This window comes from Carcharodon carcharias, chromosome 16, assembly GCF_017639515.1.
Source record: "Carcharodon carcharias isolate sCarCar2 chromosome 16, sCarCar2.pri, whole genome shotgun sequence".
Classification (NCBI taxonomy): Eukaryota; Metazoa; Chordata; class Chondrichthyes; order Lamniformes; family Lamnidae; genus Carcharodon; species Carcharodon carcharias.
Window position 1 is genome coordinate 24,935,802 of NC_054482.1, and position 17,652 is coordinate 24,953,453.

Below are 17,652 nucleotides of genomic sequence, written 5' to 3' on the forward strand. Positions count from 1 at the left end.
TTAGCCATCTCATCGAAAAGCCCTCACATACTGCTTTACTTATAACAAAATAAGTCTGTAGACAGTGTTTAAGGTCGATTGTGAGGGAGTTTTGAAAGTTTTTGCAATTATCAGTGAAATATTATACTTACAATTTATAGAAGAGTTGATGAGTCTGACTTAACATATTTCTAACCAGAATAAAAACCTCTAACATCAATTTTTGAGTAAAGACTCGCTTCCGAAAAATACAAGCTGAGCCATGGCTGCAGTGATTAATATGAGAAATATTGGTATTAGTACACTCAATGCTTTAAGATTGGTTTAGATAGAATCAGAGAAATTTGGGCACAAAAGAACACATTTGATCCAATGCCAATACTGTTAATTTAGATTTCTGTCGATGGTGCTATACTAATTAATTTCAAACCTAAAATGATTTTGCGCCTGCATAGACTTGAATTCATGTCTGACTTAAGCACCTTTTGAGGACCAAACATTTCTGGATCAAAATCAAAAAGGAAGGACAGTGATGCCTCTGTGATTGAATGTCTTGGTGAGGCTTTCTTTCCAGGCCACACAATGGAAAATGGAAAGGGTTAGTAGAGGGCTGGAACTTGTGAAACTATGTCAGCATAAGCCATTGGGCGGAATTGTCCCAGATTCGCACTAAGTGCAATCATGGGCCGGCTGCAATGGCAGCTTCTTATGCCATATTGTCCCAAACACATCGCATTAGTTCTGCATTCTCAGGAACACACCTTTTCCCTGGTGGGCAAACTCCCACACGCCATCACCTTGCCACTTCATCATGCTGGGCACTACATTTAAAGTACAGCTGCACGCACACCTCTCAGAGCTTCCAGCGCTGCACTGCTGCAAATAAGACATGGCCCCAAAAGGCAAGAAGACTGCAACCCCCAGGTTTAGTGACCCATCCCTCGAGCGCCTTTTGGATGCTGTGGAGGCCCGCTGTGCTGCCCTCTACCCCAGCTCTGTCCGCAGGAGGGCCAACAATATTACCACTCTGGCTTGGGAAAGCGATGGCAGTGGTGATCTGTGTCAGTGCTGCACAGAAGTGGTTGAACATCCAATGCAGATAGAGAATGAATTACCTCATCCATGCCACCTAGGTAAGGCAATCATCTCATCATTCTAAATCACGCACTCAAGCCCATCACACATTCACTGGCATCTCACTCACTGCCACCTCAAGGGACGTCACCATGCACTCCTTCACACACACCCTCACATCTCCGTTTGGCCTCATCTGTTCTGGAGACTGCCTCCTCAGCCCTCACCACCTTGAGGCCACTTGCACAGATCAACTTGTGCCCCCACTCAAACCCTGGGATACCCCCTTCCTCAGTGTAGGCCTCACCCTGCAGCCTCTTCCCTTGCTTGAGGCCACTTTTCTCCCTTCCCCGAGCAAGCTCTAGCCCTGCAGCCATACAAAGCTTCCCCAGCTTTAAGGCTGGTCTGGTAGGTAGAGACCTGCCCGTGAGCCCCTCCGAAAGGTGCTGTTGGTGAAGCTTGGCGCTGATGACTGAGAGTGCTGCCCGAAGTTCACTGTTTAATTCAAATTGCATGTGTGTGCTTTTTCATGAAAATTAAGCATTTATTTTGGATGTTTGGTGCAGGATTACAAGAAGGTGGTTTGGAGTGATTAGCAGACCACTCATCTTGGTTGTCAACTTGATGCACTACCTCTTGGCAGATTGTGGTGGTAAAATGCACACACTAGTCTTGCCCACAGTCACATTGTGCAAGTGTTGGAAATCAACACAGAGATAGGTGCTGATGCTTTGACCTATGCTCTTTTGAGCATAGTACATGCTAGAAGCATAGAATTGGTGAATTTACCTTTGCACTTTTACCATTCACATAGTCATAATGTAAAGCAATTTCATTTTAGTATTCCATTTATTATGATATTAATATTTTAGAAACAGGAAGAACAAGTGCATGATAGGGCATTGGGTTTGACATGGGCCTTTTAGCACCCAGGATTGAATAGCTGGACAAAGATGTAATTTGACTAATGTTTATGCAAAGTGAGTTTGGGCAATCTCAGTGAAGTTCCTAAAGAGCATCTCATCTGCCCATGGCAGTAAACTGGTTTGGCAGTAAGTCAGCAGTCTCTTAGAGTGAGGCATGCCTGTGTCGGATCTTTGAAAGAGATATCCAAATTGCCAGAGTCCCCTTCCTGTTTCTAAGCTTTTTTTACACACCCAACTGTCACTCTAGGGTTCATGAATTCTATACAGTGTATAGTGGGTCAATAGGCATAGAAGTGCCATAGCTTGGCGCAGGGTACATGATAAACCATGGGGGTGCAAGGAAGGGCAGAGCTTGGCTTTGGGGCATGAGGGGCCAAGGGGGTAGGTGGAAGGACATAACATGGAATCAGGGGCACGAGCGGCCACAGGGGTAGAAAGAAGGGCAGAGCTTGACATAAGGAGCGCGAGGGGCAATAGGGGGTGCGTGGTGGGCATGAGGTGGCATGGATAGGGCATGGGAGTGTTTGGAGCGTGAGGGGGAGTGAGGGCTGTAGGAGCTTTGTGTTTTTATTTTAACTGGGACGAAGTCCCACTGCATTGAGGCAGTCATTTTAAACAACCCACTTCCGCACCCGGCCACCCCTGTGGCTGCGCCAAAGCTTTTCCCAGATCAGTTGGCCCAATTCCAGCTATGAAGATCCCATCTTTTGCGGGCACTTTCTCCTGAGGCGGGCAGGCTGGGCTGGGTATTTTCCCAGCTCCGGCTATCTGTCTCCAGGATGAAAATTCAGGCCTATGCCTCTGTGCCCAAGGATGCTAAGTAAGGTTAGAAATTAAGTCATTGGAAATGTTGATGGTCATCTTAGAGGAGATCCATTGAATTGGTAATAAGCTGACATGGTATTTATTGAAAAAGACAACAAAATGAAGGTAGACGTCTACATGTGTATTAGCCTTGCATTAATAACAGTGAAAATAATGAAAATGACTTATTAGGAACAAACTCCAGGATGTAGAATTTCCTACCACATGCAATAGTTGAGGCAAATTATATAAATGCATTTAAACTACATAAATACATGATGGAGAAAGGAGCAGAAGAATATTTAAGTCTTAAGTGGAGTAGGCTGGTAGAAGGCTCATGAAGATTAACCAGCTGGGCTGAATCACCTGTAGTCGTTCTGTAAATTCTATGTTGAAAAGACTTTTTTAGTGGCATCCAACACTTTTTAGGAGAGAATGACCCTGTCTATCCAATCTCTTTGGAGGAACTATATGTTATCTCCTGACCATAAAATTCAATCCCCCTGACAGTAACTTTTATTTTTAAAATGAAGATTGTGCCGTTTTAGATCGAAGATAAATAACATAGGGTGTAAAGTTCAGTTCTTGGGTCCTTAACCCCAAGCTTGTTGATTGCTTCGCACAGTGGAACTGCAGTCAATCTAATTCACTTTACTTGGTCAAAACCATTGCTTATGGCAATGATGAGAGTCCACTGTAAGAAAAAAACGTATGCCAAACATAATTTTATTCAAACTAGTTAGAAACATCCCTTACACACAAGTTAAACAAATTCTCAATGTTAAGACCTCCATAGAGACTCATAACTTTTAAAAAGAGAATTGAGCTTCCAGTTACTAGCTGAAAGAATAACACAAGATTTTATATTTTAAAACTTTTACTGTAACAAATGACTTCAAAAACACTAATAACTAAACACTGTTTTCTTTTTGTAGGTAGCTTATACTTTAAATTGCAGAAAGTGACGTTCCCTCCTATACTTAGCATCCATGACACACTCCATGGAATTACTGTACATAAGACCATAAGACGTAGGAGCAGAAACAGGCCATTCGGCCCGTCGAGTCTGCTCCGCCATTCAATGGGATCATGGCTGAATCATCAACTCCACTTTCCTGCCTTTTCCCCATAACCCTTGATTCCCTTACTGATTAAAAATTTGTCGATCTCAGCCTTGAATATACTTAACGACCCAGCCTCTACAGCCCTCTGCAGTAAAGAATTCCAGATTGACTACCCTCTGAGAGAAGAAATTCCACCTCAGCTCTGTTTTAAGTGGGTGCCCCCTCACTCTGATATTATGCCCCCTGGTCCTAGACTCTCCCACAAGGCGAGACAACCTCTCAGCATCTACCTGTCAAGCCCCCTAAGAATCTTAGATATTTGAATAAGGTCACCTCTCATTCTTCTAAACTCCAATGAGTACAGGCCCAACCTATTCAATCTCTCCTCATAAGAAAATCCTGCCATACCCGGGATCAATCTAGTGAACCTTCTCTGGACTGCCTCCAATGCCAGTATACCTTTCCTTAGATAAGAGGGCCAAAATTGTTCACAGTATTCTAGGTGTGGACTAACTAGTACCTTGTATAGTTTTAGCAAGACTTCCCTATTTTTATACTCCATTCCATTTGCCTTCCTTAGTACCTGTTGAATTTGTATATTAGCTTTTAGGAATTCATGTACGAGGACTCCCAAATCCCTCTGTGCTGCAGCCTTCAACATTCTTTCTCCATTTAAATAATATTCAGCTCCTCTTCTTCCTGCCAAAGTGCATAACCTCACTTTTTCCCACATTATATTCCATCTGCCAAGTTTTTGTCCACTCACTTAACCTGTCTATATCACTCTCTAGACTCCTTGTGTCATCCTCACCACTTGCTTTCCTGCCTATTTTTGTGTTATCCACAAACTTGGCAATAGTACATTCACTTCCCTCATCTAAGTCATTAATATACATTGTAAATAATTGTGGCCCCAGCACTGATCCCTGTGGCACTCCACTTGTTACAGGTTGCTATCCGAAAATGCCCCCCTTATTCCAGCTCTCTGTCTTCTGTTAGTTAGCCAATCCTCTATCCCCCAACACCATGGGCTTTTCTTTCAGCAAGCAGCCCACAGTTGCTCCCAGCTTCCATTGGGTTCCCGTATCCTCATTTTGCCAATTAATAACTTCAAGCGACCATCTCCAGGCTCTTTGCTCAGTTTTCAGAGTTTCACAAATCCACCACCAGCAGTAAAGCCTGTTCTGATGATCCTTCTTCCCCCTGGCCTGGGTGAATCTCTCAGAATCCTTAGCTGCAGGAAGCATATCTTCAGACAGAGAGTGTCTCCCCCCCACATCCAGCTATGGTAGCTCACAGAGTCAATCAGCCTCTTCTGTCTGCTGACCATACAGAACTGCTGTCTGACTATGATATTCATTGTCTCACAGGGAAGCACGTTGCTTGATGTCAAAAATGGCTTCCTCTGCCCCCTTCCCCATGGCAACCTGAAATGCCCAATCACTTAACCTATCTATATCCCTCTGAAAACCCCTTATATCCTCTTGACAACTTAGTTTCCTACCTATCTCTGTGTCATCAGCAAATTTAGCTACCATACATTCTGTGTCATCAGCAAATTTAGCTACCATACCTTCTGCCCCTTCATTTCCTTTTCCTTTTTGCCTATCCCTCCTGAATGCCAAATATCCTTGGAAATTCAGTTCCCTGTAATGGCAATTAAATCATTTGCCTCAATTTATGCATTCAAATCATTTACCTTTTTGTGAATATTACATGCATTCAGATAGAATGCTTTTAACTGTGCTTTTTAAACTTTATCCTCTATTCTCATTCTAATCGATGCATGCCTATACTTTGTCATTACTTCTGTTTCTGATTTTTACTTTTCTAGTTCCTTTACCAGTTTTTCTTCCTTTGAATCTCAGCTCCTTCTAAGGTCCCCATCCCCCTGCCAATCAAAGATTGGTGTGGGAGAACTGGGACACAAGAATTAGGAGCAGGAGTAGGCCTCTTGCATACTCAGTCATTTGATGAGATTATGGCTGATCTGATTGTGGCTTCAATTCCATTTTTCTGTCTGGCCCCTATAAACCTTGACTCTCCTGCTGACCAAGCACTGTCTAACTCAGCCTTGAATATAGTCAATGACCCAGCCTCCAGTGCTCTTTAGGGAAGAGAATTCCACAGACTAATGACCATCTTAGAAAAAACAATTCTCCTTACCTCATTCTTCAATGGGACAGCCTTAATTTTTACACTGTGTCCCCTAGTTCTGGACTCCCCTACAGTGGAGATCATTCTCCCAGCATCCACCCCATTAAGTCCTTTCAGAATCTTGTTGTTTCAATGAGATCAGCTCTCATTCTTCTAAACTCCAGTGGGTATAGGCCCAACCTGCTCAACCTTTCCTCATGTGTTAACCCTTTCATCCTAGGAATCAATGAAACTTCTTTGAACTGCTTCTAATGCAGCCACATCCTTGCTTAAGCAAGGAGACCAAAACTGTACAATACTCCAGATGTGGTCTCACCAACTGTAGCATAACTTCACTACTTTTATATTCTACTCCCTTTGCAATAGATGACAATATTCCATTTGCCTACCTAATCACTTGCTGCACCTGTATACCAAATTTTTGTGATTCATGTACCAGGACAATCAGATCTCTCTGTACCGTAGGTTCTGTAATCTCTCCCCATTCAAACGTACTACTTTTCTATTCTTCCTGCCAAAGTGGACAATTTCACATTTTCCCATATTATACTCCATCTGCCAATTTTTAGCCCACTCACTTAACCTATCTATATCCCTCTGTAGACCCCTTTTGACCTCTTGACAACTTAATTTCCTACCTATCTCTGTGTCATCAGAAAATTTAGGCACCATACCTTTTGCCCCTTCATCCAAGTCATTCATATAGACCGTAAGTACTTTAGGCCCCAGCACTGATCCCTATGGCATTCCATGAGGTACAGCGTGCCAAACCAAAAATGGCCTGTTTATCCCTACCCCCACTTCCTGTTAGCTAACCAATCCTCTATCCAAGCTCATATGTTACCCCCCACACCATGAGCTTTCATTTTGTGAAGTAACCGTTGATTTGTCATCTTGCTGAATGCCTTTTGGAAATTCAAGTACTCCACATGTACAGGTTCATCTTTGTCCACATTGTCTGCTACTTCCTCAAAGAATTCTAATAAATTAATCAAACACAATTTCCCTTTCAGAAAACCATGTTGACTCTGCCTGATTGTATTATGATTTTCTAAATGTCCTGCTACTTCTACTGCCTCCTTAATAATGGATTCCAGCATTTCCCCTATGACAGCCAATAGGCGAACTGGTCTATAGTTTCCTGCTTTCTGTCTCCCTCCCTTCTTGAACAGAAGTGTTACATTAGCGATTTTTCAATCCGCTGGGACCCTTTCAGAATCTAGGGAATTTTGGAAGATCACCACCAATGCAGGTACTCTCTGCAGCCACTTTTTTAAGACCCTAAGATGAAAGCCATAAGGCCCAGGGGACTTGTCAACCTTTAGCTTTACTAGTTTTCCCAGTACCTTTTCCCTCCTGTTTGTGATTGTTTTGAGTTCCTCCCTTCCTTTAACCTCTTGACTATCAAGTATTCTTGGGATGTTTTTGAGGGTTTTCTCCAGTGAAGCCAGATGCAGGTGTACTGGCAAAAGAGGGAGCTGTACCTTTAGGATGCTGTTTACTTGAACCACGCTGGGACCAGTGCCCTGCTAAGTCGTACAACTAAGGTTGTAGACATGGCTTTAAACTAAATAGTGGGTGGGGGTTGGATGGTGGGGAGGGGTCACATGAGGGGAGATTTGGAAAGTTAAAGAGAAAGGGCAAAGCATTAGTGCGAGGTGGCAATATAATGTAATTAGTGTATGACAGGAGAGGTCAGAGCATACAAATGTAAGAGTGGATCAACAAATATAGCTAGAGTAGGGGAAAATAGCTTTAAGCTTACAGAGGAGGATAAAGGTTCGAATGAAGATAAATTTAGAAATCCAAAGATAAAAGTTGAGGTAATAGAAAGTGTATTGAGGTGGGTAAAGTCAAGCTTGCAGGACGTTTAAAAAATCTTAATTCAATCTGGAAGCATGGTTTTTTTGAAAGGGAAATCATGTTTGACTAATTTATTAGAGTTCTTTGAGCCACAAACAAGGTGAATATTTCGGAACCTGTAGATGTGGTGTACTTGGATTTGAATGGAAGCAGTCCCCTATTCACACCAGTCATGATATTACTACAGGGGGAGATCTGCATAACGTCTGTTCCTAAGTACCACTGTCTTATTTTTAATATAATTAAACTTGGAAACCAGGTTCAGCTTTATCAGTGAGAATGCAGACATGTTATTTGGAACATTTGATAATTGGCATAAATGTAGTTCATTCTGTTCACAGCACGCATGTTGTTCACAGTCTATTCTGTTGTTGAAGACACTATAGTACTTACTACAGGGAATTCCAGAATTAGCAGTACCTTTTTAGTCATAATAGCCTTCTTTTGCAAACCCTGGTTTAACTTAGTGGCTTGCATTGTGACATCAATTTCAGACAAATTAGCATTCTTTGGAAAGTCTGTCTTTGGTCGTTTGATTTTTAACTGCAATTTGGGGTTACTGCTTCATTTCCCCATCACCTGCACCCAGTCAATATTTTATGTTATTTTAGCTAAATAGTCATGCAGCTTTGTGTGATGCAGTGAACATCTGTGACAGGCATGGAATACAGAATTGCCCTGAATTGGCACAAAATAAGACCAAAATGGGAGAGGTTGTCAGAAAATAAAAATGCTATGCAGCAGTGGTATTCAAATTGAAATCTGCAAATGGTTCCCAAGGGGCCCGAGAGGCCTTAACACAAAATCTGGATTTCTGTCAGTGCACCTGTAATTTGGACAGATTAGCATTTCAAGCACAACATTTCCCTGGCCAATACTAATAAAAGACTTAATTTGTGGCCGTAGAACTCTACCATTTGGTTGTCATAGGTGCTCTTTGGAAGTTTTATGACCAGGGTTCCACTGGAGTGTTGTCAATATTTGCAGGGTGTCCCTAGCACATGAAGGTTTGACAATCACTGCCACATGAGATCAGCAATGTTGTCTGTGAATGGAGTTTGGCATGCTTTCAGTGTGGTGGAAGGGAGTGCACAATGTATCTTGACGGAGTTTGACATGAGATGTACATAATGTTGTCACACCTTGATGGACACAAAAGCTCTCTAAACAAAATAAGCAAAGTTCTTGATGCATTTACCTTGTAGTTCTCCCAGTTCCTGAAGAAGTTGACTGCCCCATCAACCCTACGCTGGATTACTGTCCAGCCTCCCTGATCATGGCTGTGATCACACCAAACTTGCATTAGCTTATCGGTGCCTTCTGGTTTGATTAGGTACATGCCACTGTTTGAATATCCAGCCTGCCGGACATGGTAGCAATCCTTCCATGGACCTGTGTAAAGGGACAGTGATCACCAACCCTATATATTTGTGCAAAGCATATTGCTATTAGATCCAGTAATCTCTCATAACCAGTGAACTATATCATCTTGTTTATTCTTAATGAACTTATAACCAAAAAGGATATTCCAAAATGTGTCAGAACATCAAATTAGATTAGTATTTTTTGAAAAAGTTTAGTTGAAAGTTTCTTTGAGATATAACTTTTAGCTCCATCAACTGTATGTCAAAAGCTCTCAGCTCATTTTATTGGAAAAATACACTAGCTTCATTTTTTTTTGGTTTGTTTTTAAATGTTGTTCTTAGTACCAGAGTTGGAAAGCATACACTCCAAGAAAAATATCAGCAAAGCATTACAGAGTGATGCATTCATAATGGCAGTGTAGCTAGTCTTAACAGTCAGAGACTAGTTCAACTGGCATCCAATCTATATTAAATAGTGGTAGGCTATGATGGGAAACATGGGGAAATACCAAAACCACCAACTGAACGAGGACGGAGTGTTCCCTCTGCTCTGGGAATTTACTCGTAACACAAAGGTATATCCAGGATTTTGAAGAGACTTGGACTACGTTTCAACTACTTGATGACAGACAGCGAGTACACTGATGCATTCATAAGTGAGAACTTCCTCATAGGTTGACCAAACTCAGTATTTCCTGCATTCTGCTTTGCTCATTCTGTTTATTTTACTATTTAATTAGATTGAAATTGCTTTTTAGTATTTTTAAAGCTCAACTCTAATGAAGTTTAAGCCAGGAAGCATCTGTGACTTCAGAGCAGCTGTAACATATGTACAACTTCATCATGTTTCACAAAAACATGCAAGAATATAAACCTGAAACAACTTAAGCAACATGAATATACTCTGTATGCTTGCATTTCCCTTAAAAAGAGGGATGATGTAAATTCTTGGCTTCTTACTTCCCCAAATAAGTTTCCCCATATAAGTTTGAAAGGGAGTGAGATAAAACATTAATGTCATTTTCACCTGAAGATTTTTTCTATCCTCAATTTTGGTGCTGTAGCAAGATTGATAGGTTATAACAGCAAGCCTTTGTCAAAGTTGGATCTTCTACATTATTGAGAATAGACTGGTCCTGAGTTAAAACTGTCCTTATACTCCATTCCTTTGGGCTGTATTATTTCTACAATAATAAAAATTTATTCTGCAGCAGTGAGCTTCCCACGCCTCTTTGATCCAGGATGACTTATCATCTATTGGTCTTTATTTGAACTTCAAGAATCAAAATATTATGTCACAGCTGGTGCAAATCATTTAAGTTATTTTATTTAAATTACCAGTGATTAGAAAGTAACAATTGGGGGTGTGGATAACCATGAACTTTTATTCACATTATATTTTCTCATGAAAGAACTTAGCTGTGGAGAAAAATAACCTGGGTGCCGAAGAAGTGCCAAAGACAAAATAGACTGGCTAATTTTGTTCTTGAATTCTTATTGATGCCCGTTGTGTGTTGGATTTACTTTTCAGGAATCTGAATCTGTATTTTCTTTTTCCATTAATAAAATAAAATTAACAAATGACCATTGGTTTCAGTTAGTGGACAAACTATAGTCTGCAGAGCCTTCCTCTGAGATTTACGTGTTCCCTTTTATTGTTGATAAACCAGCAGCATTTTAAAAATTCTCTCACGGGATGTGGGCATTGCTTGCTCAGCTAGCATGTTTGTTGCCCATCCCCAGTTGCCCTTGAAAAAGGGGTGCAGTGTCTCAAAGACAGTTGATGGAGCTTTAAATTATGTTGACACACTGCCAGGTTGATATTTTTGTTAGTTTTTATGAGGAAATACCATCAAATAACCGAAACAATGAAGTACAAGAAAGCTAGCTTTTTTCCCTAAAGCTTATTCTTCTGAGTAAAACAGAAAAATTTTAATCAATAAGTTTTGAGGATGTGCTCAGTGGTGTTTAGCCTGGGACAACAAAGTGTTCTCAGTGATGGAATTTAGAGAGTCGATTGGTATTCCATACAAAGATTTATGACTACATCAGAATGGAAAATAATTTAGCCAATAATGTATCATTAGACTTAGATTATCACTGCTATCAGCTTTAGATTTCCATCTCTATATAGCTAAGATGTTGTTTTGCAAGTCAACCAACAAGCTCTGGAGATTCACATCTCAAGACATCTCTTAATCCCCTAAATTTGCTAGTTGATTTATGCATTAATAATTGTGTGCCTCATTTCTGTTTTTCTTTCACCCAAGATTTAGCCCAATGTAACACATTTATTGAGGCATTTTTCATAATAAAAATGACCTCCCTAATCATAGAAATAAAGGTCAGATTGTATGACTTGAAAGTGAGGACTGAGTTACATCTGCTTGCTTTGGTCCATTTTCCTCGAGCCCTTAATTGCAACTATCCAGAAGACACGACATGATATTGACTTCCTTGTTCAATGCTTTGGAAGATCAACGAGTGCAGAATTTGTTTCCAACCATTAAACGTAAACTGGAGCTCATTTTAGTGTGAGAGCGCCCAGCTTAAAATGCCTGCAGGTACTGTGCATTCCTGGGCTGCATTTTGAAGGGTGATGCGGGTGGGAGGTCAGTTCGAAACTGACTTGCTTCATGCCAGCCCACCCCACAACCATAATACACTGCAGGTGGGCTAGATTGGAGAAGGTGGGACTTCAATCCCACACCAATCAGATTGGTTGGCAGCTCCAGCAGTCCCAGCTGCGCCAAGAGGTCATTAGTGGGGGCTGCTGGGATTGCAACCAGTCCCAAGAAGAAAGCCCAATGGATCCTGGAATGAGATAAGTCCAAGGTATTGGGAGGGGAGGGTTTGGCCATTTTAGGGTGGGGTGGTGGGTTTTGGAGAGCAGGTGGGTAAGAAGAAATGGGGTGACTGTCTTAGGTGGGGGGCAAAGGGGAACCCCTGAAGATAGTACCCACCTTTCTCCCCATGTTTTAAAAACTTTTTCACAAAAATGGCCTGCTCACTCCCACCCAGTTGCCCACGCCAACCATATCTTGGTGTGGGCAGACATTATTGGGGTCAATTGGCTTGTTAACAAGCTCAATTGATCCTTGATGATTTATTTACGTATGGTGGACAAGCTGTCGATTTCAGCGCCCGCCCAACTACTGTGTTATGGGTGTGAGCTCGTGGAGTGGAGCGAAGGTGGTGCACTAGGCACCTACCCTATTTTACATACCCGGTGGGGCATGTAAAATCCGGTCCCCTGTTTCTACTGCTGACAGAGTTCAGCAATCTACCCCCACATTCACTCCATAAATAAAAAGCTAAATATTGCAAATGCTGAAATGGTAATTTCACTGTTCGCTGCACAGATGCTGATTAATTTGGAATGTAGCCAACATTTCTAGCTTTGCTGGAGATTCCACATCCCCTGCACTTCCACCGCCGCTGCCCCCTCCCCCCCCCGCCCAAAACCCCATGCCGTAACCACTAAATTACGTACACTTTTTAGCCTATGGTAAAAGCCTAGGATATCTGAAGTACATGAAAATAAGTGGATGTAAAGACTGTAGCCGGTGCTGTTTGTGCAAAATTTCTGCACGATTGATTCAAATTGGTACTAACTTATGAATATGAATAATTGTTGCACTATCAAAGTCTATTTATAAGGTCAGAAAATAGTGTGAGAATTAGAACCTTTAGACCACCTCTAGTGAAAGTAATGTCACCTTAGTCACTGTGCCTGATTTTTTTTGAAGGAAAGGAAGTGAAAACAGAAATAAAATAGTAGAAATAAAAGGGATATAGAAATTTTACAACATGAAGCTTATACAACAAACTGCTAAACTGTTCAATTTAGCAACAGTGGTGTATTCACAGAATTGTTACAGTGCAGATGGAGGTAATTTGATGCTTTAATATGAAGAAATAGTATAGCTAAGAACTAGGAGCTGAATTATTTTCTTTATATTTGTAAATCTTTTTGCTTTCAGATTAACGCTGTGTTGTTCCGAATGAGGTATCATAACCTCCTTGCCCTTTCAGCTTGTTGTGTTCTAATAATACAGGGCAGTTTGTTTTCCAGTAAGCCACAGCCAAAATTATTTATTTTATTCCCACCCCATTCTGTGGTGGAATTTATAAATACTCCGAAGGTAGATGCTAAAATAATACCATTGCTTATATGCAGTAATTGGGAAATAGTTTGGCATTTTGGAATCTGGGATCAGCAAATTATGTTGAAGCATAGGTTAATTGGGTTTTAGCTTAAACAGCACATAGCTGTTGCAATTGTACACCTGAATATTTGTTTTCCTATGAAAGCTACCAAGGGATTTCAGCAAGCAACTGGCTAAACACGCTGAATACCAAGTGATGGTTTTGATTAAAATCACATCTGACAGTCTGATCCTTCGGCTGAATTAATATCCTTTCATCAAAATATAGGTTAACTGGATATTCCAAACCAGCAGGATGTGTCTATCTCACTGCTACCTTGCTGTGATGCCACAAGATTAATTCTTCTTAAAAGTACATCAGTCAGCTGAAAAATACATTTCAAAAGCCATTAAAAGAAACAGTGAAGAGTTGAGTCCCAGTACAGATCCATGTGGAACAGTGATAAACCTGCCAAGTAGACTACATGCCCCTTATCCCTACCCTTTGTCTCCTGCTGTGCATCCAATCTTGTAAGCAGCTCAATAATTTGCCCTCAATTCTAGGAGCTTCAACCTTAGCTAATAGTCTCTTATAAGGGACTTTATCAAATGCCTTTTGGGAGTCCATATAAGCAACATACATAAACATTCCCTTGTCCAATACTTCAGTTACCTCTTCAAAATGTTCAGTCAGGTTCTTTAGTGATGACCTACTTTTTACAAATCCAAGTTTGCTCTCTCTCGTCAGCTGAAAATTTTCAATGTGTTCAGTCACTCCATACTAAGTTATAAACCCTCATAATTTCCTGCCGTAATTTCTTGTTAGGTTAACTGGTCTAAAATGCCCTAGTTTTCCTCTTACCTTTCTAGAATAGTAGAGTTACATGCAATTGCCTAAGCTAAAGGAATGGTTCTTGAAACAAGGGAACTTTGGAAGATCAGAGGGCATCTGCAATATTCTCACCAACTTAACCTTAACATCCTGAGATGAAAATTATCTGATCCTGGGAATTTATTACCCTTTAATGCCATTATTTTCTTCTTCTTTGACGACATTAATTATGCTGAGTCCTTGTCCCAGATTTAGTATTAGTTTCTTTGGGGTGTCCTGCATGCTATCCTCTTCTGCTGATTGGTTGGCAAATGGCTCTGATTAGTAGAGTTGTTGCCATGGAGAATGCACCAGTTAATGGTGACATGGCAATTAACTGCCAAGCATTGTTTAAAATTTAAACCACACAGCTTGACTCTGGTCAAGGCATTGAGCAACAGGTGAAGCTAGCTGTTTCACACTGCTATTATGCAGTAGCAACACGAGTGGTATTCGCCACTAACTGGATGCTGCAGTCAAGTCAAAAGGATGTTCTGCCCATCACACAAATGAGTAATGTGGTATATTAATTTCACTGCCAGTGTGATGCAAGGAATGTAGGCCATCCATCCCAAAGACTGGCAGATTGTATCAAGCAGCATGTCCCTTCTGTATCGTGCTCGCAATGGGCACGATACAAGTCATACCCAACCAGCCTGTGCCTGCAAAACTCAAAACACAGTGTCCAACATTAGATGTGATTCTGCGATTGGACAACATTTGCTAAATAATCCTCTGTGCTAAAAATTATGCTGGCAACCAGTTTAAGATTGTCAGTCGGCCTCGCAGTGTGGCACATTTTCATGTACTGGAAGTTACATATATTAATAAACGGCCCTGTTGTTTGCAGACAAAAAGAACATGTACACACATTGCGCCTGTTTCAGCTAAACAAAATAAGTGATACCCATTCGCTGGTTCATTCCTCAAGTCAATGCCTTGACCAATCAGATTCAAGCTGCCTAGTTTAAATTTCAAACAATGCTTGGCACTTAACAATCAGTCACTATTAACTGGTGCATTCTCTAAGGCAAAGTCTCTATCAATCAGAACCCACTTGTCGACCAATCAATACTTCCTTCTAATATAAAGTTGTTCTTTCCCCTGACATTGGTATTCTTGCGATTGTCCTGATGAATGCAAGACGAAAAGTTTTGACAAATGTCTTTTTTCAGCAATACCTAACTGCTTTGGAGGTGCATGTACTTGGATGAGAGCATCAGAAAAATGAGTTACTCAGATAACTCCTCAGTCACTTATGTGCCACTTATGCAAAAGCAACTTTTGTCTTCTGTTTAATATAATTCATTGTTGTTGCCACAACCATAACTCCCCTTTCAGCATTAAATGAAGGACTAATCTTCCCCTCACATCCTCCATCTTCAAATAAAGTGCTGATTTCTTGTACATTCTCCTTCACCTTCAAATAAAAGACTAATGTTATACTCATCTTTCATGATTATGACATACAAAGGTACTTGCAAAAAGAATGCTTCAGTGGTTGAGGGAGAGATCGAAAGCTCCTGGTGGTCTTGCACTCTCACAACCAGAAGTATGCCCAAGTGTGCCTATGTTCAATTAAACAAATTCCCAGCTGTAGTGATTTCAACTCAAACTTTCAGCTGCCTTTTGACTCAATTCTTCTGCGGGTGCTGGAAACTTGAAATAAAAACAGAAAATGCTGGAATAACTCAGCAGGTCTGGCAGCATCTATGGAGAGAGAACTGAGTTAACATTTTGAGCCCAATATGAGTTCTTCAGAACTGAAGAGAGAATGGAAGTCTCTCATATTGGACTTGAAACATTAACTCTATTTCTCTCTCCACAGGTGCTGCCAGACCTGCTGAGTTTTGCCAGTAGCTTCTGTTTTTACCTCTAATCTCTGATACTTTTTTTCACTCTGATATATCCTAAAGTCTTGGAAACATAAATCAAATAAACATGGTGCTGTAGCTCCATTTATATGTTGAATTGAGATGCATTTATATGTTGAATTGAGGTCTTGTTGAGAAGTTCACAGGAAGGGCCCAATAAATAACTTAACATAATGCTTACCAGACCTGACAGGGGCATTCTATAATCTCTGAGAAATGCCTAGCTCAACCTTTCAACTCAATATCTAGTTTCTGTCTACACAAATGTCCACCCAGTTGGAAGGTAATACAACATTAACTATTTCTGTTTGAATATGTGCAAACACAACTTCTCGTGTTCTATGTGACAAATCAAATACCCAGTACAGTCGTCCTTCTTCCACCATGCCCTTACTGGGCATTGGCGCCCATGGACTTCCATTAGATTGGCCCATGATTATGCTTGGCAAAGTACTGCAGTGGTTTGCCATTGCCTTCTATGTATGCCTGACCAGGAAATTTTTCCACAATTTGTCACCTGCCATCAGGCGTATTGGGAGGATTTACAGGCGATACTCAACCTGTTTGGCCATGTTACAAACATTCCAAGGCCATCAAGTTCTGAAGTAGGACTTGAACCCAGAGCTTCTGGCCCAGAGATAGGTAGGGATGCTGCCACTGAACTACAAGACCTCCCTACCCAAGACACTAGTTTTTCATAATTCTTGGAACGACAAACTCCTCTCTGTCATCTGATCATTTTCTTTTATTGTGAACACTGCAAAAATCCAAACATAAAATCTTGTTGGCCTTAAAAGCACCATCTTTTAACAGTAAGGCCTAACTGTAATAAGTCATCAGACTTTTACCCAGCGAAAACCTTTCACAGCAGATAGCATTGTTTATTTTCCCACAATGAGTCTTACTTGTGGTTGTGAAGTAGACTACAAAGATCATGCCTTCTACCATCTGTCACAGGCCGCTGGATATCAACCATTAACGAGAATAACTTAAACTGGTGTTTTAAGAAGCAGATTATTTATTTCACTCAACCGAGACACAATTCAATGATGCTTGCAAACGTGATATGAAATCCCTGAACATAATTTTTGCACCTGTGAGACATTAGCCAGTGACAGAGGGAAATAGTGTCATTAGCTGTGGGTTAGCGTGCACTACCATGATGATCAGTGGCTACAGCAGCTTGGCAACAGGCACCAACATTGAAAACAACAACTAACAGTGACACCTGATAATCACTTCTTATGCAACATGTGGCAGAACCTGCCTCTCAAGAATAGGTCTCTTCAGCCATCAGCAAAAGAGCACCATATAAGGCTACCGCATCCCCAATGGATTTGATTTGCTGCATGTCCATATCCTTTTTTTTCATTTATTTATGAGATGTGGGTGCCACTGGCTAGTCCAGCATTTATTGCCCATCCCTAATTGTCCTCGAGAAGGTGGTGGTGAGCTGCCTTTTTGAACGACTACAGTCCGTGTGGTGTAGGCAGACCTACCGTGCTGTGAGGGAGGGAGTTCCAGGATT

At 41.0% G+C, this 17,652-nt stretch overlaps 2 protein-coding genes across 10 annotated transcripts in view; one reads left to right on the top strand and one right to left on the bottom strand.

The window, feature by feature from the left end:
- ralgps2 (Ral GEF with PH domain and SH3 binding motif 2) overlaps positions 1–17,652 on the top strand; it is a 574,026-nt gene that overhangs the window by 308,156 nt on the left and 248,218 nt on the right. The window lies entirely within an intron of this gene.
- angptl1a (angiopoietin-like 1a) overlaps positions 1–17,652 on the bottom strand; it is a 95,802-nt gene that overhangs the window by 9,546 nt on the left and 68,604 nt on the right. For both annotated transcript variants that reach the window (XM_041208588.1, XM_041208587.1), the window contains one exon: positions 9,066–9,259. In XM_041208588.1, the coding sequence (XP_041064522.1) occupies positions 9,066–9,259 (194 nt within the window). The remainder of the gene's footprint in view (positions 1–9,065; positions 9,260–17,652) is intronic.